The 23,056-nt window shown below is 57.2% G+C and overlaps 3 protein-coding genes across 6 annotated transcripts in view; 2 read left to right on the top strand and 1 right to left on the bottom strand.

The window, feature by feature from the left end:
• Positions 1 to 23,056, bottom strand: part of RECQL5 (RecQ like helicase 5) — a 37,273-nt gene that overhangs the window by 3,782 nt on the left and 10,435 nt on the right. For all 4 annotated transcript variants that reach the window (XM_008250950.4, XM_051838408.2, XM_070060300.1 and 1 more), the window contains exons 7-8: positions 18,438 to 18,517; positions 159 to 377 (exon numbers count right to left, since the gene is read on the bottom strand). In XM_008250950.4, the coding sequence (XP_008249172.2) occupies positions 159 to 377; positions 18,438 to 18,517 (299 nt within the window). The remainder of the gene's footprint in view (positions 1 to 158; positions 378 to 18,437; positions 18,518 to 23,056) is intronic.
• On the top strand, positions 267 to 15,833 carry SMIM5 (small integral membrane protein 5). Its single transcript, XM_002722938.5, has 6 exons — positions 267 to 400; positions 2,051 to 2,230; positions 7,681 to 7,841; positions 8,245 to 14,440; positions 14,680 to 14,776; positions 15,290 to 15,833. Exons 1-4 carry the CDS (start codon positions 360 to 362, stop codon positions 8,361 to 8,363), a joined length of 501 nt encoding a protein of 166 aa, XP_002722984.2. The 5' UTR covers positions 267 to 359; the 3' UTR covers positions 8,364 to 14,440; positions 14,680 to 14,776; positions 15,290 to 15,833.
• On the top strand, positions 15,296 to 15,833 carry ERLN (endoregulin). The gene has a single exon (XM_070060303.1). It carries the CDS (start codon positions 15,296 to 15,298, stop codon positions 15,464 to 15,466), a length of 171 nt encoding a protein of 56 aa, XP_069916404.1. The 3' UTR covers positions 15,467 to 15,833.

Raw genomic sequence — 23,056 nt, 5'->3', positions numbered from 1 at the left:
AGAGCGGGTGTCGGCAGCCCCGGGTCTGGGCCCCAGCATGGCTGGCAGGGCAGGGGGCGGACCACAGCTTTGTGCTGCCTCTCTTCTGGCCTTAGCACCAGGGAAGTGACGGACTACTTCCAGGGGGTGGAGGGGCCCCTGTCTTCGTGCTCCGTCACCTGCTGAAGCCCCCGTAGCCCCTGCGGCCTCCCTCGTAGAGTTCAGGGTCAAAGCCATCCCCCTTGGAGGGCCCGATACAGGTCTTGCTCCAGCTGCTGCTGCGCTCCAAGGCATCCAGCTGCCTCCTCACGGCTGCAGGGTTCTGGCAATGGTCACAGCCTTTGCTGCAGGCAGGCGGTGCATCCCCGAAGTACTTGGCAATGGCAGCGTGGCGGCACCTGCAGCAGGCAGTGTGGCAGAGGTGAGTGGTGCGGGCCCTGGTAGGGCAGCGTTCATTCACCCAGGCCCCAGACACCAGCCGGGCACTGCTAGTGTCTGGCACCATGCTGGGTGCCTCGCGTGCCTCCTCTCTTGAAGCCTCACAAGGCAGCAGCTGGCACTGCACACTGGCCAGTGGAAACAGGGTGCAGGAAGGTCAGCTAACACCCAGGGCTCCTGGGAACAGGATGTGACCCCCGCTCTGTCCAGCCACCCCGCTGGACCCCGCCTCCAGCTCCTCCCCTGTCCTGACGGCAGGGCTCCCTGGCAAGAGACGCATGCTCTGGGCACAGATGCTGGCTCTGCCAGTGAGGCTTTGACCCCAGGGAATCTTCCATCCCAGAAGCCTGCGCCTCTCGCCTGTGACACGGCTAAGAGGACTCTGCCTCACAGGCTGGGTGAAGCCAGATGAGGCCGTGCTCGGAGCACATTTGTCTACCAATATGATGACCATGAGGACTCTGGGGGCAGGAGAGAATAGCAGAGGGTCCTGCCCTGGCCTCAGAACTCTGCCGTGTGCCTGCCTCTCGGTGGTCCCTTCCCCACAGGCTGTGACGAGCCTATCCGGCCCAGGGCACCCAGCTCAAGGCTGGCAGCAGCTCTAAGAGCTGGCACGGCACAGGGTCAGCACTGAGTGTGCTTAGTCAGGGGGACGCAGCCTCGGCCCCATCTTGAGTGACCAGCGTCTGCCCAGGCTGTGCAGGGGGCAGGGGGCAGCCCAGCAGGCTCTAGGACTCCTCTGATCGCCAGGCTGGGGGTTACTGTCACCCTTGGAACAGGCGCAGGGCATGGGCTGAGACAGTGGAGGCAGCCACCAGAGGGCTCCTGCTTGCAGCCCATGGAACAAAGGTGACAAATGTTCCCTCCGTGGAGTCTGTGCCTTTACACAGTGGCCACCTGTCCAGCCCCGGGGAGGCTCGCCATCCAAGTGGCGCAGCCGCACGCTTGGCCTCTTACTCCCTGCCCTCCCCAAACCCTGACTCACTGGGGTTTTGTGCTCAGACTCAAAGAACCCCATTGACAGCAGGACTGGGGCGGGTTTCTCTCCCTGCAGCCTGGTCTGCTGGGTGGCACGACCAGCCAAATCTCCAAGCGCCCAGCCGTTGGCCTCTAGACCCCTCCCTGCCAGCCAGGCCCCCAGTGCGACAGTCCCAGCAGCAGGGGACTGGAGGAACAGGAGGCAAACACACCACCCCTGGGCCTCCAGGGGAGTCCTAAGCTCCCCCAAAATACCTTTGGATGCTGATGGCTGCACAGCCTGCTGCTCTGCCTGGGTGGTCTGGCAGCTCCCCCACTATTTACTTTCCTTCCTGAGAGAGGCCAAAGGGAGGGACCAGCCAGGGAGTAGCCAGAGGGGCAGGGTGGGCCGGGCTGCATCTGTCCTGAACTGCCCCGATCCACCCTCCCCAAGCTCAGGGAGCGCCTCCCTGGGGCCACCTCCTCTTTCATCAGCTCAGCTCGGGCCCAGCCCACAGGGCAAGAGGAAGGACCGAGGAAGAGGAGGAGGAAGAGAGGGAGCTTGGCCCCAAGCAGACCTCACAGGGCAGGGAAAGGCACTGGGTGCCGAAGTCCCAGGACAAGTGCCCAGCAAGGGCTCCCTCTGGCGACGGTAACTTGACACTTGGCTATCCAGGACGACCAGCAACAAAAAGGCAAGGCTGGGGCGGCAGCTGGCTGTCAGTGGTGCGGAACCCAGGGCAGCGCGGCTTGGCTGGGCAGGAGAGCGGCGCCCACGGAGGAAGTGCAAGGTGGTGGCCTGGCTGGGGAGAGGAACTCGCGGCTCCAGTCTGGGACACTCCCGCTCAGCTCCCAGGTAAGTGGCACTGGCCACTGATGGGGGGGGGGGGGGGGGCAAGAAGGGAAGGGGGCAGCCACGCTCTCCTGCCCCCAGGGTGGACAGTGACCCTTGGAAGTGAACACTGAGGGGACGGTCTTAGGGGCTGTGCTTGGTCCTTCTGTGCATCCCTGTGCCCGCCCTGGGACCCGGGGCCGGGGAAGCAGTGCTGTGTGTGTGTGAGTGTGTGTGTGTGTGTGTGTGTGTGTTAGGGGCAGGGTGTGGACTCGGCTCAGCATGCTACCCCTCCCTGGGACCCGGGGCCAGGGAAGCAGTGCTGTGTGAGTGTGTATGTGTGTGTATGTGAGTGTGTGTGTGTGTGTGTGTTAGGGGCAGGGTGTGGACTCTACTCAGCATGCTATCCCTCCCTGGGGCCCTGGGCCAGGGAAGCGGCGCTGTGTGTGTGTGTGTGTGTGTGTGTGTGAGTGTGAGTGTGTTAGGGGCAGGGTGTGGACTCTGCTCAGCGTGCTACCCCTCCTTGACTGCATGCAGAGGGGCATGCAAGCACATCGCTTACTGTGCAGGTCACTTCAAGCTTTCTCTGTTCAGCGACTAGAGAGGGATTTGACTGTCCCGCCTCAGGAAAGAACAGTCCTCAGCCAGCTGAGCCTCCCTGTTTCCCAGGATTAGGGCCGGGCCCTCCCTGTCCTTGCTTTCTCCCCAGCAGAGAAGGCCCCACTGGCTCGCAGGCCCCCAGGATGCAACAGGGCCAGCAGCAGCTTGGCTCACCTGTGTCCTGGACGGGAACAGCAGATGCCATCCCTGGGGGGCTCAGTCTGCTCACTGCTCTGTCTTAGCTCAGGACTTGGCCCAGGTCTCCTCCCCTGAGCTCGGCCCCTGGCAGCGAGCCTGAATGCTGAGCCAAGAACACGCATGCCTGACTCTAACCCCAGGGCGGGGTGGGGAAGGACCCCGGGCCTGTGCCGCACTGTTGGCCGTGGGGAGGGCTCTGGGGTTCTTTGCTACTTTGGGCGGCCTCGAGAGGGACCCTCCGGGGCAGGACCCCCTGAGCCAGGGCTGCCTACGCCTCCAGCCTCCCAGTCCTCACACGAGGATTAAAGTCCCACCCCATGCTCCGCCTGCCTGAGATACTCTCCTCAGGACAGACAAGCTGGTATGGAGTAAGGGAGAAAAACAAAAAGGTGCAGGGGAAGGTGGAAACCAAGGGCAGGCCAAGTGTTCCTGGCTCGGCAGGGGCTGTGGTCTCTGGTCCAGGCTGGTGGCTGGGGAGGCTGACCCTGAGGCGTCACAAGTGCACAGCACAGGGAAGGGAGAGGACCGAGGCCAGGTGGGTAAGGGGCACAGTGATAAGAAACACCACCACCCCCTATCTAGAGGAGGCCCAGGCAGGCAGGCGAGGACCCACGTCCCTGTGTGCCCAGAACACGGGTGGCAGGGCCTGCTACACAGCCCCGGGCTGGGGTAGAGGAGGCTGCCCCGCTTTGGGGGCTGCAGAAAGGAACTACTCCTAACTGTCAGCAGCAGCAGGAAGTGGCCCCTCCCAGCCAGGAAAGCCACAGGACTGGGGGACCAGGAACCCTGGGAGGTTCAAGCACCTACTTTCTGGTCAGAGCCAGGCAGGGAGGGGTGGTCCCCACACTCAGCACTGAGCAGTGGGCGTCTCCGCCGTCAGGGTGAACCTCTGGACTCCACACGTCTCCCGCACTGTCGGTTATGCTCATTCTGGCTGCTTCTCAAACCAGACAGTGCCCCGCAAGGCAAGGGTGGCTGGAACCCACCACAACAAAAGGGCAGGGCAAGAAGCGCTTTGGGGCCCAACTGTCAGCACACTGGGCTTATCAGTCACACACAGGTCGCCTGCCCTATTCCACACGGGGAGCCCGGAGTTGGACTATCAGTTTGGCGAGAAAGAAACAGGGAAGCTTTGGTGCCGAGTGGCAGCTGTCTGGCCTGCAGGATGCCCGCCTGCTCTCTGTGCCAGGAGATGCCACACAAAGGCATGCGGCCCAGTCTCTCCAGCTCTGCCAGCCTCCTCCTCTTCCTCTGCCTCTCTCCCCACTGGCTGCCACTCTGGCTGGGGAGCACCCTCCAAGGGCTCCGAGAAGGGCTGCACAGGCAGCCGGGCTGCTGGCCCTTTCTGGGGTCAGCAAGCCACCACTTGCTCTGGCTGTTACTCAAAGGACCCTTGGAAGTCTCCCATCGAGGCACTCCCAGGCCTGGGGCTGGGAAGACTCTGCCCTCCCTGGTTCACAGGCAGGAACCATGGTTTGGAAGGAGTTTGGTGAACCTGAGATAAAGATTGGAAAAATACAGAATGATCCCAGCCCTAGCGGGCTGCCCTGCTCCCTTCTCCCAAACCTGACATGGCAAAGGGGTCCGAAGGAGGCCGGGCCCCAGGACTCTGTCTCCCAGCTGCAGCTGGGAATGTGAGGGCTCCCTGCAGAGCAACGGCTGGGGCACATGCCACACGGTCACCTGACGGCTGCCAGTTATATTGGGCAGCAGGCGTCAGGCACTCCCTTGGCCTCACTTTAAATAGCCCATTGCCAAGGCTGCCTGGGGACTAGCTGGAATGTGCTCCCTCCTCTTCGGGGAACAAGACCCCCTGGGCTCCACCACGTGCCCTGTCACAGGCCTGGGCCTGAAGTGACAAGCTATCAAGTGCAAAGCAGAGAGGGCGCTTCTTCAACTCTGGGGGCAGTGGCCCTACTTCTGTTCACTTTGCAGGCAGGGCCCAGGGAGTGGCCCAGGTCAGACCCCTGGGTTGGGTGAAGCTGACCAAGTCTAGGCGGCTCATCCAGCTCCCCACTGACCCTGAGGGACACCCTGGGTGCAAAGCTGTGACACTGTCCATGTTGACGGCTGCCACTGGTATAGACAGGTACTTCCCAGAGCAGGGTGGGACTGGGCCCACAGGGTACCTTCCCAACTGCATGGCCCCCACAGGACGCTGGCTTGGTGGGCAAAGCTTCTGATGAACAAACCTCGCCAAAGTCAGCTTCAGCCCAGCGGCCTCCTCCCTGCTCTGCAGATCACGGCACCCAGGGTCTCCATACTGCTGCTCACAGCCTCTCTCTAGGGTGCTGGGTGTGGCACACAAGTGAAAAAGCTCTCCTGTCTACTTCCTCTTTTAAGGAGTGTCTCCATTTGGCTACATTAGGCAATGTGGGTGTGGTGCCAAGCAGGTTGGAAAAGGCAGAACGTGTACAGACCAAGCGGGAGGGGAGGAAGGCAGCCCAGCATCTGAGCTACACTGTCCCCAGAGGCATCTGTTGGTGCCACTGTTCCTGTGAGCGAGACCCTGGGCACCTGGGGAGTAGGGATGACACAGAGGCCCAGGACAAAGACAGGAGACCACCACCTAAGCGTAGGCCTGCTCTGCCTGCCCAGAGGGAGGGTCCCGCTCAGAGTGGGCAGCATGTGCTCGGACTAGCAGAACACACAAGATCTGGGGTGTGCTGGTAAAAGTGGGGTCCCACACCCGCCAGTCCGGGGGTGGGGCTGACTTCATTGCTGGTCAAAGCCCGGGACAGGACTCCATGGACTGACAGCACAGGAAGCAGGAGCGCTGGCTGTCCCGTCCTGCTTAATTGCAGACGCCAGGTCTCAGTTTCCCCACATGGAAAAGGGAGGAGGCATTCCAGGGTTCTGTGTCTCCCAGCTCATGTGAGAAATGCACTCACCCAGGGTGAGGCATGAGGGATGCTGGGAGGATGGGCCTCGGGTACCTCCCACTTTCGACAGGAAATCCTGCCTTCCCGTGGAGTCATCAGCTGCCTGCTATTCCCACCTCCAGCGTGGCTGCCTCAATACATACACTGCGCGAGGACAGATGAGACTCCCCAGAGGCATTTGGGGAGGAGCTCGCTGTGACGGCCCTCAAGGCCGGTGAGACCCAGCACTGGTCAGACCCCACCCAGTTGCCAGGCACTTGCTGTTTACTGTTGACCACACACTGCTACAGGCCAGTTGTCCCAAGACAGGCATCGCCGTGCCACAGCAGAGATGAGGGCACCTGTCAGTGTCACGAGAGGAGGAAGGGGGCAGCCTTCAAGGCCAGGATGAATCGGTGTTGCAGGAGGGGCAGCAGCTGGCAACCCAGAGGCGTCAGCTCGTAGGAAGGGAGATACGGGAGGTGCACACCAGCTGCCTTCCAGGTGCTGAGTGACCACCGCAGGACTAACAAGAGGCCAGCAGGGGGTCGGACCGGCCAAGGGCAGGGGCCTTTGTGAGCAGGGCCTCCTTGCCATCAGAGGCACGCAAGCCAAGGCCGCACGGCCGTAGGGCAGCTCGCCAGGCACAGGGGAGAGGCTTGATTAGGTGACGCGGGTGGTTTGAAACCAGCCACAGCACAGTACCAGGAGTGACCGGCCTCACAGGTACAGCAGTCCTGGGGGAACCACAACAGAGTTCTGCCTGCCCAGGTGAATCAGGGACAATTTGGTAATAATTACAGCCAAAGGTTGGGCACGAGCCCCTGGCTGCCCCCCCTGCCCCCGGTACAGCAACTGCCTTCGGGAACCGGTTCAGGCTGGGATGGTCCAAGGCTGTCCTTGGTCCCCTGCTCAAGAGACACCAGCTCCCTCATGTCCACCCGGGAGGTGAAACAGCTGACGTGCCACAGGTACTGACTTGTACCCAGCCTGAAGCTGCACTCGCGCCTCTTGGGCACCCGAGACCAGAAGAGCTCTCCTGGGCAGCGTGGCGCAGAGGGGACTCTCCTGGTCAGGCTAGAGGAGCAGGGGAAGAGGCTGGCTAACCCAGCCTTGGGGCGCCTGATCCCATCCCCCGGGGAGGGTCCACTGGCAAAACTGGAGGGACCCAGGGCCACCTCTTCCTCCTCAGGGGAGAACAAGGTATGAGAGTAAAGGAACTGGGCTGGAGGGGAGGTGGGGTGCCTGAGGGACTCAGCTCGGTTTCCCCCAAGCCAGGGCCACCTCTCCCCATCAGTTTCTATCCCGGCTGACTCTGGCCAGATGTGGATCTGTCCTTGGGAAAATCCGATCCTGCCCCACACACGCTAGAATCCTGAAGCCATCTCCCCACCCCCAGGAGACCTGGGGGAGGCACCCATGTTCTGAAGGACCAGGAGCTGGCGAGGCAGCTGTGGCACCTGAAGCATCCCGGCCCAGTCTAGGAGCGGTGCCTCGAGACAGACGAAGGAACGGAGCAGTGGTCACTCCACCGCCTGGTCAGACTCCTTCAGCGGTCTCGGCCTTGGCTGGCAAGCAGCCTCTGGAGCAGGCCCTCAGCCTCTCAACACTGGCTTCCCTCACCCTGGGCAGGGTCAGCGGAGGGGTGCTGAGGTCGGCCTCAGACCGCCTTCCTCCCTGGGGAGCCACCAGAGGTGCGGAGGGTGAGACCCGACAAACTTGTTCTGCGGGCGGAGGGCGGGGGATCTCTGGTGCTGCGGCAGAGTGTGGAGCAGCCGTGAGGAGGCTCCGGGTGCTCACTCTGCCTCGGCACAGCCCGGCAGGCGCCCTGGTCGGAGCCCAGCACAGCATGGCAGCCGCCAGCTTCGTGCAGGAGATGCGCTCTGTGGGTGAGAGGCTGCTGGTCAAGCTGCAGAGGCTGCCCCAGGCTGACACCGTGGAGCTCCTGGCCTTCTCAATCATCGTCATCTTCATAGGTAAGCGGGGGTGCTCAGGCTCAGGAGACCCGACCGTGGCAGCAGCCAGCAGTCCATCCCCTAGGCCACGGAGGGAAGGCAGGCGTCTCCTGGGGGAAGCCATGGGATTTCCCTGGACACTCTGCTGCTGGAGGACAGGCAGGGCTGGAAACTGGTCCAATGGCACCCCCAGGCCCCGGTCCACAGAACACAGCCAGGCGTGGGCAGCAGAGGAGACACAGCAGGGAGGAAGGCAGGGCCCTGGGACTGCCACAGCGTGGTCGACACTTCTGTCTGTGACCGTGAACCAGACCACTGGGGAAAGGCCAGGCACACTGTGGAGGGGGGGGCCTCTCTGGGAACAGGGTGGGTGTCCTCCCTCTCCCACCCCCACGTCTGAGGCCCTGTGCTCTCTCTTCTCCAGGCACCGTCCTGCTGCTGGTGGTGCTGGCCTGCAGCTACTGCTGCGTGCGCTGCTGCTGCCCTGAGCAGAGGGGCAGGCGGGTCCAGGTGCAGCCCGTGAAGCCCCGTGAGGGGCGGTGACGCACTGAGAAGCTGCAGAGGAGACTGCCAGAGCCATGGCCAGCTGTCAGCCAGGCCCCGCGGACCCCGTCCCTCTAGACAAGGACCCCCTGGGCTCAGCTTGGCTCTGCCCTGGTGCCTGGACGCTGACACCAGAGCCTTTTCAAGGAAACAAAGGCAGGCACAGGCACAAAACTAAAGGCTGAGTAAACCACACGGGTCCTTGGCCTCCCTGTGTTTTTCAACAAGGCAAAGCAGCAGCGGTCCCGCACCTCCGGGAGCAGGCCCTCGGGGCTCAGCAGCCCCACACAAAGGAGAGGAAGCTGGTCAGAGGACGCTGCAGCAGCTACCAGAAGCCGAGGGCTGCATGTCCGGATTCTAGCCCAGGATTTGCCTGTTTATTTCCAAGTAAAAGCTGTTCGCTGTGTGTTTCTGTGAGACCAGATTCCCTGAGGTTGCCTGGGCTGTGCATCGGAAGGGCAGTGTGCCAGATTCCAGGGGTGTGGCTAATGACTGTCCCTTCTGGGCCTCGCTCTCCCCATGCCCACGGAAGCCGGAAAAGCGAGTGAGGTGGAGAGCCATGCAGGTGCTCATGCCACAGAGCCAGTGAAGGGCACAGTGGCGTTCCTGTCACGCACTGGGTCAGCTCTGGCTGGAGCGGCCGAGGCTGCCCCCTGGCAGGTGCAGGCTCAGGAACGCCACGTGCCCGTTTCCACCACCAGTAACTTTTGTCTTCACTCCCCAGATGAGCACGCGTGGGCCACTGCATCTTCCCAAATCCAGTCAGAGAGAGCTGTTAGAACGCAAGTGTTGTCTATAATCTGCAGCCCAGTTCTGGGCCACTTCCCCAGGGGCCCACTGACTGCGCTCACACCCACTCTTGCCCCTTACCAGGGAAATGGGGCACATCCTCGCCCCTGCTTCTGGGATATGCCGTGAGGACATGCTAAGGCGGCCCGCGTCTGGCATGTAGCATGGCGCTGGGCACACCTAAGAGCTCCACAAATAGGAACTGTCACTCCGCCCTCTCGATGCCACAGAGGCCCAGAGCACCAGGCCCTTTCTACAGAATGGCCCTGCCGAACCCGACAGCTTTCCTGCCTCCCCCTTCAGTGTTCGCTTCTGGACGATGTTCCAGGGAGAGCAAGGCACCCAGGAAGCAGTCAAGGGAGGCACTCGAATGCCAGCAGCCAGGATGCAGCAGCTCCCCAGGTCATGAAGAGCGTATCTGTCATGTGCTCGCGCACCTGGGCCCACGAAGTCCACGCTCCGGCTGTCTGGGAGCAGAGCCCTGTCTACTGAGAACACAGGTTGTGGAGAGGGGAACCAGACCCCGCCACCTCCAGCAGACGTCCTGGCCACAGTCAGGGGCAGCAGAAGCGCTAACTTTTTCACTTCCTGGTGTCCATGGGACTTGCCTGACAGGTTTGGGCTGAAGACCTGGAGAGGAAGTGGTTCTAGCAGAAGCAGCTCAAGAATCCACCTGTCTGGGCTCCCTCAAGGAATGAGATTCTCCATCATCATCATCATCATCATAAATGATAGCAACGACGATGATCCTGATAAAGACAACTGGAGCCCACTGAGGCCTTCCACTGCTCTGCTGTGTTTTGACAGTTAAACCCATTTAATCATCACATACCTCAGTGCTGCAGATACCATCATTATCCCCATTTCAGAGACAAGGAAATTGAGCCTTCGTGACAACAGGTGTCTTAAGTGCACAGCTGAAAACTGGCCCAGCCAGCCTCTGGGTCTAAAGCCTCTGGGTCCAGCCCGTCTGGCTCCGGGGCCTGGCTCACCACACCCAGGGCTGCAGGCCTCCTGGCTGCAGGACAGATAAGGCTCTGATTCTTAGATTCTCTTATCCTCTCCCAAGCAGCCACGCCCTGAACTGTCTCAGATAATGGGCAGGTGGAGAGCTGGGAAGTGCCCAACAGGTGTCCCTCCCAGAAGACAGAGGGACAGAGGCAGGGAGGTGGGAGGGGCCAGAACCCTGGATTCAGGACAAACACGGTCGTGGAGCAGTGCAGGTCCCCAAGGCTCCCCTTCAGCGTCAGGGAGAGCCCTGCTTGCTTGGTGGAAGGTTCTCTGGTTCCCAATCGGCTGCTGAGAGGAGCGGTTGGAATAGCCCGGGCTGGACAGGCTGGCTGGCTGGCTGACCTGCACCTCCCTCCCTGCTCTCTGTTCCGTGCCAAGCGGGACAAATGGCCGAGTCAACAATGCGTCATCCCTGCCCACAGAGCACTCCCTCCTCCCTGCTCCACAGCAAGGTGGCACACACTGAGCCCTGCTGCGGCTGCTCCCCGGCAGCCAAGCCGGTCCCGCTGAGGTGAGCAAAGCAGCCAGACACTCCAGCGCAAGGCGGCTGGCGCATCCCCAGGCAGGCAGCTCCTCTGTGCATCTGCTCTGTGGAAGGTGGGCTGGAGGAAGAGGCCATGGTCCCCCGCTGTAGGGCAGAACAAAGATGCCGTGGACCTGGGACGCCTAAAGATGGCTGTGGCCGTGAAGGGACTACCCTCTAAGAATGTCTGACTCAGGGCTGGCGCTGTGGTGTAGTGGGTAAAGGCACAATCTGTGGTGCTGACATCCCATATGGATGCCGGTTCGAGTCCCAGCTGCTCCACTTCCTATCCAGCTCCCTGCTATGGCCTGGGAAAGCAGTGGAAGATGGCCCAAGTCCTTGGACCCCTGTCCCTGCGTGGGAGACCTGGAAGAAGCTCCTGGCTCCTGGCTTCAGATGGGCGCAGCTCCAGCTGTTGAGGCCAATTGAGGAGTGAGCCACCGGATGGAAGACCCCCCCCCCCCCCACTCCTTCTGTGTGTAACTCTTTCAAATAAATAAATCTTAAAAAAAAAAAAAAAAAGAATGTCTGACTCTGGCCACCAGCTCTCTGTTCCCATCTCAAACCACCACCAAGGCTTGCCTGGGACCATGGGAGCTGTCCCAGGAGGCCTCTACAATGACCTCACGAGCCTCAGTGCCACCACACATCTGCTCCTGGTTCCTCAAAAGAGCTGCGCGCTGCCGTGGAGATGGGCGCGTTCCCCTCTGTACCTTACTCCTAGTTAGAACTGGCAATCAAGGGGCTGGCACTGTGGCGTAGTGGGTGAAGACACCACCTGTGACATCGGCATCCGTCCGGGTGCCAGTTCATGTCTGGGCCACTCCACTTCTGACCCAGCTCCCTGCTGGCCTGGGAAAAGCACTGGAAGATGGCACAAGTGTTTGGGCCCCTGCTACCCATGTGGAAGACCCAGATGAAACTCCCGGCTCAGTGAATCAGCAGATGGAAGATTTCTCTCTCTCTCTCTCTCTCTCTAATTCTGACTTTCAAAATAAATAAGTCTTAAAAAAAAAAAGGAGGAGGAGAAGAAAGCCTAGAGACAAGACTCTCACTAGTAGAAACTGGCAGAAAGCACACAAAACAGTTTTCCCCTAAATCCGTTTTCTCAAACATTAACATATTTGAGCAATTTACAATAAAAACCCTCATAAAGACATTTACTAAGGGTAATACAAATTCCAAATCATAAAAAAATGAGGACAAACTCATTGTGTTTTTTTTTTTTTTTTAAGATTTATTTATTTGAAAGACAGAGTTACATAGAGAGGCAGAGCTAGAAAAAGAGAGGTCTTCCATCTGCTGGTTTACTCCCAAAATGACCACAACGGCCAGAGCTGAGCTGATCTGAAGCCAAGAGCCAGGAGCCAGGAGCTTCCTCCGGGTCTCCCACATGGGTGCAGTGGGCCCAAGGATTTGGGCCATCTTCTGCTGCTTTCCCAGGCCATAGCAGAGAGCTGGATAGGAAGTGGAGCAGCTGGGACTCAAACCAGCGTCCATATGGGATGCCGGCACTGCCAGTGGTGACTCTAACCTGTTCCTCCACAGCACTGGCCCAATTGTGTACTTAAACGTTTCCTCCCCTCAGGCCTGTTCCCTGCCATGGGACACTGCCCCTGAGCCTGACTCCTACACAGTCCTTCTGTCCCAGCTCAGTTCCCTCAGTGCCAGGCCAGGCTGTGCTGCCTGCACTTCTACCCCCTCCCCCGCTCCGCATTCTCTCCAGCCAGCACAGCAGATTTATCCGACAGGGCCAGCAGTCACTTGAACAAGCTGGTTAGAGCACCTTTCACGCATGTGACCCACCTGTTCTTGCCACAGTTCAAGGTGAAACCCAGACACATTCCCGGGCCAGCCTGTTTGGTGTAGGGCCAGGGTCCTTGCTCCGATTGTGCTGAGTTCCTGTACTATCTGTTTTAGAGTTTGCACTTCTTTAAAGTAGAACAAGAACTTAAGGAATGCAAGTGGGAAATCCTTCTGCATTTTTGCAACACAGCCCCAGTGTTTGGTTTATCATGGCCGTGTCCTTTTTGACAGGAGTACTATCTGAGAGCTTCCAAAGTCGTTCCAGGTGGTCAGACAGGTATTTCCAGAGCCAACAAGGCTTTTTCTCCCTCCCTGTGAGGCACAGCACAGCACGTCTGAGCCCGACTGTACCCCTGGGTCTGGACTGCAGCTGGGGGCCTTACTCCCTCCTCTGTATTGGAGTTTCACTTACAACTGCTGCTTCATTTGCTCATGTGATGTTCAACTCCGGTTTGTAATTACAGTAACGAGGATAATCACCACGAACAGGTCTGGGAGCAAACAGCTGAGGCCTGCTGAGCCCTGCTGGAGCAGACCAGCAAGGGTGTGCGGGAGACCAGCTGCCCGCTGTGAGCCTTCAGCATGCCAAGGGCATTAGTCAGCAGGTTTTACACAGGGCAATGCAAGCCAGGTAAGCCAGGGGCCAATTAAGCCCAAGGTGAAGAACAACTTCACTGAACTTGTTCATCATCTGTCAACAGCCCCAGCTAGAGCTACACCTTGGGAATTTTAAGTAAGCTGGCACAAGGGGCCAGCATTGTGGCACACGGTTAAGCCACTGTCTGTGATGTTAGCATCCCATAATCCCATATGGGCACCAGTTCGAGTCTCAGCTGCAGCTCCCTGCTAATACACCTGGGAAGGCAGTGGAGGACGGCCCAAGTGGGTGGGCCCCTGCCACCCACGTGAGAAACATGAATGAGTTTTCAGCTCCTGGCTTCGCCTGGCCCAGCCCCAGTTTTGCAGCCATTTGGGGAGTGAACCAGCAAATAGGAGATCTCTGTCTCTTCCTGTCTCTCTCTGTAACTCTGCCTTTCAAATAAATAAATACATCTTCAAAATAAACAAAATAAACAAAAGTAAAATAAAATAACCTGGCACCCTGCATCCCCAGAGACTGATGCAAGTGGCACAAAGTGTGGCCCGGACGTTTGTAAAAGCTGCCAGGGTGGCCGGCACCGCGGCTCACTAGGCTAATCCTCCGCCTAGCGGCGCCGGCACACCGGGTTCTAGTCCTGGTTGGGGCGCCGGATTCTGTCCCGGTTGCCCCTCTTCCGGGCCAGCTCTCTGCTGTGGCCAGGGAGTGCAGTGGAGGATGGCCCAAGTCCTTGGGCCCTGCACCCCACGGGAGACCAGGAAAAGCACCTGGCTCCTGGCTCCTGCCATCGGATCAGCGCAGTGCGCTGGCCGCGGCAGCCATTGGAGGGTGAACCAACGGCAAAGGAAGACCTTTCTCTCTGTCTCTCTCTCTCACTGTCCACTCTGCCTGTCAAAAAATAAAAAAATAAAATAATAATAATAAAAAAAAAAAAGCTGCCAGGGTGAGGAGCTGAGATCTGGAAGGCAAGGTCTCCGAGGGCGGGCCCACCTCTCCTCTCACCTCTGGACGTGCGGTGCTGGGCCTAGTCCAGCTCTGGAAGGAGCCCACAGCACAGGCTTCCTCCCTTTTCCAGCTTCCTGCGGCACCACAGACCGGAAGCACGGAGGCCCCCGCCGAGAGGCTGACAAAGGCAGCCAGGGGAAGCCAGGCTCCGGGTGATAAGCACATCCACCCCAGAACCGGTTCCCAGAGGCGCCTGCCCAAGCTGCAGTTAATCATTCACCCCACACACAGATTGTGAGGCCCAGGGGGCAGCCCCAGCCCCAGGACTCCCCGAGCCCTGGGCAGGTTCTCACAGGGGACCAGTCGTCTAGACAGACAAGAGTGCCAAGACTCAGCTGCAAACAGGTGAGGTGGATGGGTGGCCTGGGGTACAGGCCCCAAACCAGTCTCTTCTCCCCACAGTCTGACTTCTCTGGGAAGGACTCTGAGTGCCCCCAAATGACATCACAAGAGGGCGGAACACAGCTGGGGGCAGATGCGGAAGGCAGAAAGAGAGCCGTGGTTGCTAGGCAACTGGCCCTAGCCCACCTTTGTGCGCCTGGTCAGCACCGCCTGGTAATGCTAACTCCTTTTCCTCCCAACAGCCCTGGTTACCGGGAGGCCTTTTCAGAGTGGACCCCTCACAAAGTGCAGGGCCTGAAAGCCCACCCTCGTAGGACACAGGACAGCTAACAGCAGTAGGTAAGGACCCCTCCCTCCTCCTCCCAGGCTCCCCGCCGAGATCAGCTCTGTCCTCCATGCATGTTTACTGAGGTCTCTGCTGGGGTCACTTGCTTCCTATCCTGATTTCCCAGAAGGGCTTCCAAACTGGGACAGAAAAAATAGAGGGAGGAGCTACAGCGGTGCTTTTTGGCTCTAGCTGAATAGTGCTCAGGGGTAGAGGGTGAAAGCCCTAGCTCAATCTGGGGCTATGCAGGAAAAAGGACAGGGGGGTCTGGAGGCAGCCTCCCGGAAGGATCCAGGGGTCCCCCCATGTGCCATCCTCACCCTGCTTCTACAGAGGAGGGAATTCCACTGTTTCTTGGAGGCATCAAGCCCAGAGGCTCCTCCTCCCCACAGGGCCCAGCGGCACAGAGGTGGGCTGGCTCTTCACTGAGACCACTGCAGAGGCCGAAGCTGGGGGAGTGAGGGGCAGTGCCTGGCCAGGGCCTTGCGGTACTCCTGAGCTCAGGGCCTCTGTCCCCTCTTTTCCAGGCTGACATGAACCAGCTGAAGGAAATGTGGAGTGATGAGTTCTGGGAGAACCCCTGGGACCAGGGGGGCCTGATTGTGATTGGTTTATTCACCACCACAGTCCTGCTTTTCATCTTGTTTGCTGTTGTGTTTGGCTTATTCCCTCCAATGGAGAGGACCCAGTGTGAAGAGGACTGACCTGGCTTCCTGGGGGCGAGAAGGCAGCGGGACAGGAGGGCTAACCTCACTCCAGACTGGCAGGGGTCCCTCTGCAGTCTCCTCTGGCCCAGGGCTCAAGCCCTGGTGTCTTCTCTTCCCATCAGGAGAGAGTCCAGTCAAATGCTGGATTGGGCTTGGGGGTTGGTCTGAGACCCACTTGGGCGTCCCCACCCTGCTGCCACCAGGTCCATGCACGAACCTGCAGAGGGCCTGTCCCAGCCTCGGGAGAGGAGCCATGGCCAACAGGTCCTCCGAGAGGCTCAAAGGTCGGCCAAACGACGGGCAAATCCTTGACAGAGAAGGACACAAAGCTCCTGGACGAAGTAAAAATTCCTTTTCAAATCTGCTAACTGGTGACAGTTCATCTTTTTTTTTTTTTCCTTTAAAAAAGAGATTCCTTTTCTGCCTGGCAGATTCATTTTCCGCCACAGCAAGCTTCCCCAGCAAGGTCTCCCTGGGGCCTGCAAGGCCCTGTGTGGCCCTGTGTGGCCCTGTGTGGCCCTGTGTGGCCCGGCCCCACCGGTCTCGCCAGCATGACTTCAGCTCTCGAGCTGCTGTATTGTCTCTGACCACAGGGCTTCCGCACACACATTCTCTGACGGGAATGCTCTCCCTCCTTTGCCTACTTAGTTGCTCCCTGTTCTTCAGTTCTCAGTCTAATCCTGAGTTCCTCAGGTGATCACCTCAAACCTCCAGACGGGGATAGAGCACCTGTTACATGTACTCCCCAAACCCCAGGCGCCTTCCTTCAAAACACTTTAACGGGAACTCTGTGCTCCTTATGTGATCATCTGGTACCTGCCTGCTTCTTCACTGGACTAAGCACCACAGGCCTGGCCTCTGGGCTCTCCCAGCCCAACTTGGGCCCAAATACAGCGCTGTTCTTCTATTTCAAGGTGCCCAGGCCGCCAGGCCAGAGGTTGCTACACACCTAACGATGGTTCCCTGCAACTCTCAAAGATAAAAGGCTCTGTCATGAATAATCAAACACTTTTTTTCATGGCTATAACTCAGATAGAGTTGCTTCATATAGAAAAGAAAAGGAAAAACCACTGGCTGCCACACCCTGGCCTCATACCTTGCTGACCCGAGCACGTCTCTGTGGGTCCTGGCCTCCAATCCCATCACACCCCTCATCCCCACCCACCCCAGACACAACAGCTTCCTTTGTAGAAATGGACCCACTTCTGCTGAGCGTGGTCCCTCACTCCCAGGTGCCTGCCCTAAGGGATCACTGGTAGAAATGGGTGCCCCAACCTCACCCTCAAGCCAGAACTATTCTTAGAAACGGCACAAATATCTGGTGGGAGAGGAGCTTTTTCTTCGTGCTATCCACCGTTTATGCAATTACAAAAACCCTCCCTTACTCCAAGCACAACGGCCAGCAGAGCTTATTCCAGCCTGGGGCCCTGGGGCCCTGGGGCCCTGGGGTCCTGGGGCCCTGGGGTCCTGGGGTCCGAGCCCTCACATGCAGCCAGTGAGACAAAGGGATGACGTGGACACAGGCAGCACCTGGCTCCTTGGGCCACAGATGCCCAAATCCCCAACACACACCCCAGCAGCTCACTGATGGAATCTGGTGTCCGTTCCCTGGAACCAGGAGAAATAAAGGCAGAGGCTCCGGGGAAGACCTGTCCCCTTGCCTGGTGGGCTGGGGATGTGGCAGAGCTAAGCCCCCCGAGAGCAGTCCAGGGCCTCAGATACAGCCACAGACAAGAACCAGCGGGTTTCTTCCAGCACAGGGGACTCTGAAAATTAGCAACAACACTAGGTTCTTTCTCTCCTCACCAGAAATTAGAGCCCGGCTCAAGGAGTCTAAGAAGCTCAATTTAGCAACTCCCTGTATTAGTGCCTGCAAAGAGCCCAGGAGTCTGTGGCCATAGGCAAGGGTGGGCCTGGCACTGCAGCCCACCACTTGTGCTGGGCGTGGCTTACCACGTAGGCCAAATTAGAGATGGCTGTTTGGAGCTAGAAATAGCTTGAGTCCACGAACCACCAAGTCATTGGTGAGTGGGAGGGAGCTGGGAATCAACACGCAGGGGGCAAATAAGGGTCTCCCTGGATTCCGGAGGAGAGACCCAGACCTCGCTAGCTGCCAGTACTGCGGGCTTTCCCAGCACTGTGCTTCCAAACTCCAGTCTTGCAAGAGCCAGGCGGGCACAGGTGTGTGAAATGAACACTCCACTGAAAATCATGACTGGTTTTAGTGGCTTCTGTCTGCCGTGACTTTGTGACGGTGCCCTCTCTGGGTCAGGGCTGGCTCCTAAGTCTGAAGCCATCACTTCTGCACAGCCCTCCACGGAACTCTTCCCTGAGATCAGATGAATCCAAGAGCTGCTCAGACCAAAGCGTAGCGAGTCCTCCTGAGTACGCCTCTCGTGAGCACTCACAGCTGGCATGTCCAGCTACAGCCTGTCTGTCACGCAGCAGCTACCTGGCTCTTTCTGTGGCCCTGGCGCTGTCACAGGCAGACACAGATAAAACAGGTATGTGGGTTCCACGTGCGCAGGCTGGTGTTCAGTCCCAGAGACTGACTTCTCAAAGCACATGACACGACTCCCCCCAAGGAGATAAGCTGGGTCGCCTGCCTGTTCGTACCCTGGATGAGAGTGAGTAGTACCCAAGAGAAGCCAGAAGTCTCAGCTCACGGCTCGTGATAACCACAATGCCAATGGCTCGGAACTGGCCACATTACTCAGCGCCGAGTTGCCTGTGGGGCCACCCATCCCAGAAGGGAGTGGAGCGGCGGGGAGGGATGACTGCCCAAAATGCCACTGCCAGAATCTCCAGGGTCTCCCAAAGAGGAAGAGGAGGGTTCTGGCTTCCAGCGGCCGTCCCAGACCCCTGAGTGTCCAGAGGCTGTCTCACAGGTGTTGGTTAACTGGTGGGTGCTGCAGGAGGAAGTATATCCCAGTGACACTCTGACCCACATATCGAAGGAGTCACTCACCCCTGTTCTTCACAGAAGGTCACCAGGGCGTCAAAGGCACAGAGAGTGGCTTTGTCAGATGCTTTGTTCCCTCTCTTTTCCTGGAGACAAAAGACACCCACTCAGCAAGACTTACAGAAGCGGACTACCTTGTAGCCACGAAAGCAATGAGAACGGAAGTGTGAAATGACAGTAAGAAAACCATCTATAAACACTGTCGCCAGGACCAGCGCTGCAGTGAAATGGGTTAGCTCTAGACTTCAGCCTGGCCCAGCTCTGATCATTGCAGCCATTTGGGGATGGAAGCTCTCTCTCTGTCACCCTCTCTCTGTAACTGCTTTTCAAATAAATGAATACATCTTAAAACAACAACAACAACAAAATAGCAAATCCAAACCCGACCACACATCAGAGCCCCCAGACAGCTGAATCCAACTTTCTAGGTCTGGAGCTTCCCAGATGACGCGCATGCAAAGGGTGTGTTGACTGGCCTCTGGAAAGCTACCTGACACAATCTAACTTAACAACCTTAAACACATGCCTGGGGATGTGTACTTAACACCAACCTGTTTACGTACATATACTAAACTGTTAGAGTGGGTTAAAGCTCTGGCCTGAAACGCCAGCATCCCATATGGGCGCTGGTTCGAGACCCAGATGCTCCTCTTCCCATCCAGCTCTCTGCTATGGCCTGGGAGAACAGTAAATGATCCAAGTCCTTGGGCCCCTGCACCCACGTGGGAGACCCTGAAGAAGCTCCTGGCCCCTGATTTTGGATCCATGCAGCTTTGGCCGTTGCGGCCATTTGGGGAGTGAACCAGCAGATGGAAGACCTTTCTCTCTTCCTCTCTTCTCTGTAACTGTCTTTCAAATAAATAAAAATAAATCTTAACAAAAATAAACTGTTATAGCAATTACATGAGCGGTGAAACTACATATCATTGGCTTTGTTGTACTCTTTATTTGCCAAATTTTCCTTTTAAAATTTGTGAATTTAAAAAAGGACAGAAAAGTAAAGAAAGTCTAACAGGCAGGGCTATCTGAGATATTCACAGGCCTTTCTGCTTTTGGAAGGTGACTCGTCCTTCCCCACCTCCACCCTCCTAATATGTCTATATTGCTATTTCTTGTGAAATCAGTATTTTCCTTATACAACGATGTCGACAGTGCTTAGCACTAAACCACATGATGGTATTTTACACTTGCCAAGATTACACTTCCTTTCTTGTGCAACTGTGGTTCCCCTGAAATTAACAGCAGCTTTGTTTTTTTGCATTTTCTTAAATTTGAAGGTGTCACAAGTTCACCTCTATATGTGCTGCGTAAGAAAAAATTCACCTCAATAGAAGCCAAAGATGTCAGGTTCCATCTGTTTTCTTTAAAAATATCGATTTATTTATTTGAAAGGCAGACAGAGATTGATCTTTCATCGCCATTTCACACCCCAAATGGCGAAGGCAGGCAAGGCAAGGCCAGGCCATGCCAAAGCCAGGATCCAGGAATTCCACCCTGAGCTTCACACGGCTGGCAAGGGCCCTTAGACCATCACCTCCTCCCTCCCAGGGACATCAGCTGGCAAGGGCATTTAGACCATCACCTCCTCCCTCCCAGGGACATCAGCTGGCAAGGGCACTTAGACCATCACCTCCTCCCTCCCAGGGACATCAGCTGGCAAGGGTACTTAGACCATCACCTCCTCCCTCCCAGGGACATCAGCTGGCAAGGGCACTTAGACCATCACCTCCTCCCTCCCAGGGACATCAGCTGGCAAGGGCATTTAGACCATCACCTCCTCCCTCCCAGGGACATCAGCTGGCAAGGGCACTTAGACCATCACCTCCTCCCTCCCAGGGACATCAGCTGGCAAGGGCACTTAGACCATCACCTCCTCCCTCCCAGGGACATCAGCTGGCAAGGGCACTTAGACCATCACCTCCTCCCTCCCAGGGACATCAGCTGGCAAGGGCACTTAGACCATCACCTCCTCCCTCCCAGGGACATCAGCTGGCAAGGGCATTTAGACCATCACCTCCTCCCTCCCAAGGACATCAGCAGGGAGCTGGAATGGAAGCAGAAGAGCCAAGCCTAGGCCAGGTTCCACTTTGCTGGAAACTTCTGTCCTGGAGCTTTCTGCCCCAAGTTCAGCCTGGACCGTCTCTCTCCAGGCCTGTGGGCAGCTGTCCTTCTGAAAGGGCTGCTCGATGTCGTCCTGGGACACTCCCTCTGCCTTGCTCCAGGGCCACAGCTCTGTTTTCCTCTGTCTCAGTTTACTGCCTCTCCACAGTGAGCATCCCTTAGTACTTTCTGAGAAATGAAATACCAGAGGACAGTTTTTCACACCTCGTATCTTTGGCCACTATCCAACATTCACACATAACTAGTTAGCTGGGTAGAAAATTCTAGATTGGAAGACTATCATTTAGAATTGAAAGACATTGTTTTTTTGTTTGTTTCTTTTTTGTGTGTGTGTGTGTGTGTGTGTGTTTTTTTTTTTTTTTGGACAGGCAGAGTGGATAGTGAGAGAGAGAGACAGAGAAAGGTCTTCCTTTGCCGTTGGTTCACCCTCCAATGGCCACCGCAGCTGGCGCGCTGTGGCTGGCACACCGCGCTGATCCGATGGCAGGAGCCAGGTGCTTCTCCTGGTCTCCCATGCGGGTGCAGGGCCCAAGCACTTGGGCCACCCTCCACTGCACTCCCTGGCCACAGTAGAGAGCTGGCCTGGAAAAGGGGCAACCGGGACAGAATCCGGCGCCCCGTCCGGGACTAGAACCCGGTGTGCCGGCGCCGCAAGGCGGAGGATTAGCCTAGTGAGCCGCAGTGCCGGCTAAGTTTTTGTGTTGTTTCTGATATTAGAATGGGAAGGGGCCGGCACTGTGGTGCAGTGAGTTAAGCTACCGCTTGCAACACAGGCATCCCCATATGGGCACTGGTTGGTGTCCCAGCTGTTCTAGTTCTGATCCAGCTCCCTGCTAATGTGCCCAGGAAAGCAAGGAAGACGGCCTAAATATTTGGGCCCCTGCCATCCATGTGGGAGACAGATGGAGTTCCAGACAGAATTCCAGGATCCTGGCTTCAGCCTGACCCAGTCCTGGCCGTTGCAGCCATTTAGGGATTGAACCTGTGGATGAAGATTTCTCTCTCTTCCTCACTCTCTGTGATTCTGCCTTTCAGATAAATAAATTAATCTTTAAGGCCAGCACTATGGTGTAGCAGGTGGGGCCACCGCCTACAGTGCAGGCATCCCATGTAGGTGCCAGTTCAAGACCACTTCTGCTCCAGTTCTGATCCAGCTCTCTGCTATGGTCTGGGAAAGCAGTGGAAGCTGGCCCAAGTGCTTGGGCCTCTGCACCTGTGTGGGCGACCTGGAGGAAGCTCTTGGCTCCTAGATTCAGATCAGCTCAGCTCCAGATGTTGCAGCCTTTGGTGAGTGAACCAGAGGATGGAAGACCCCCCTCCCCCCGTGTAACTCTGACTTTCAAATAAATAAGCAAATCTTTAAAAAAAAAAAAAAAAAAAAAAAAAAGCTTTAGGGGCTGGCACTGTGGTGTAACAGGTAAAACCCACCACCTGTAGTGCCGGCATCCCATATGACTGCCAGTTCAAGTCCCGGCTGCTCCACTTCCAACCCAGCTCTCTGCTATGGCCTGGAAAAGCAGCAGAAGATGGCCCAAGGCCTTGGGCCCCTGCACCCACGTGCGAGACCCGGAAGAAGCTCCTGGCTCCTGGTTGTGGATCGGTGCAGCTCCAGCCATTGTAGCCAACTAGAGAGTGAACCAGTGGATGGAAGACCAATCTCTCTCTCTCTTTCTGTCTCTCCTCTCCTCTGTGTAACTTCTGACTTTTTTAAAAAAAAAGTTTGAATAAACACCTATCTAATCACCTAAACAAAATCTCTTCCACGTCTAATTTGAATCAGGTAAGAGACAAGTTAGCCACAGCACCTGGGTTCACAGCAAACTATCATCCCAGTCTCTACTCCATTCTCCTTTCTCTCCTCATTCACCCAGTTACTAACTGATCCCACATTTACTAAGAGTTCACTATGTCCCAAGCATTGATCTAGGCATTAGACACAGGAAGCAAAAGGTTCCCAGGTTCCCACAGCTTGAGTTGTAAGAGAGTAAGTATATCTATAAGGTCAAATTGTAATAAATGTAGTTTTTAAAAACAGAGCAATTTTTCTTAGCTCCCAGCTATGTCCATTAGCCCAAGGTGAGCTGTTTTTCTAAGATTTACTTATTTTTTAAGGGCAGAATTAGAGCACAAGAGACTGAGAGACGGAGATCGTCCACCTGCTGGTTCGCTCCCCAAATGGCCACGACAAAGCCAGGAGCCTGGAACGCCATCTGGGTCTCCCATGTGGTGCAGGGGCCCAAGCACTTGAGCCATCTTCCCCTGCCTTCCCAGCTGCTTTAGCAGGGAGCTGGGTGGGAGTGGGACAGCCAATGTGGGCTGGAGGTGGGCAGCAGTCTACCTCACGACACCACGCTGCTGGCCAGTTTCTCACTGTCATCACAAACAATTCTACCCCCCAGGCCCTCCAGCACATGGGCTTTGCATTGGCACTGCTTCTGGTTTTTAAGTTTTATGTATTTATTTGAAGGCAGAGCGACAGAAAGGGAGAGAAAGAGAGCAAGATT

The sequence above is a fragment of the Oryctolagus cuniculus genome, chromosome 17, assembly GCF_964237555.1.
Source record: "Oryctolagus cuniculus chromosome 17, mOryCun1.1, whole genome shotgun sequence".
Classification (NCBI taxonomy): Eukaryota; Metazoa; Chordata; class Mammalia; order Lagomorpha; family Leporidae; genus Oryctolagus; species Oryctolagus cuniculus.
The sequence above is the reverse complement of the archived record's forward strand: the minus strand, read 5'-3'. Positions and strand labels throughout refer to the sequence as shown.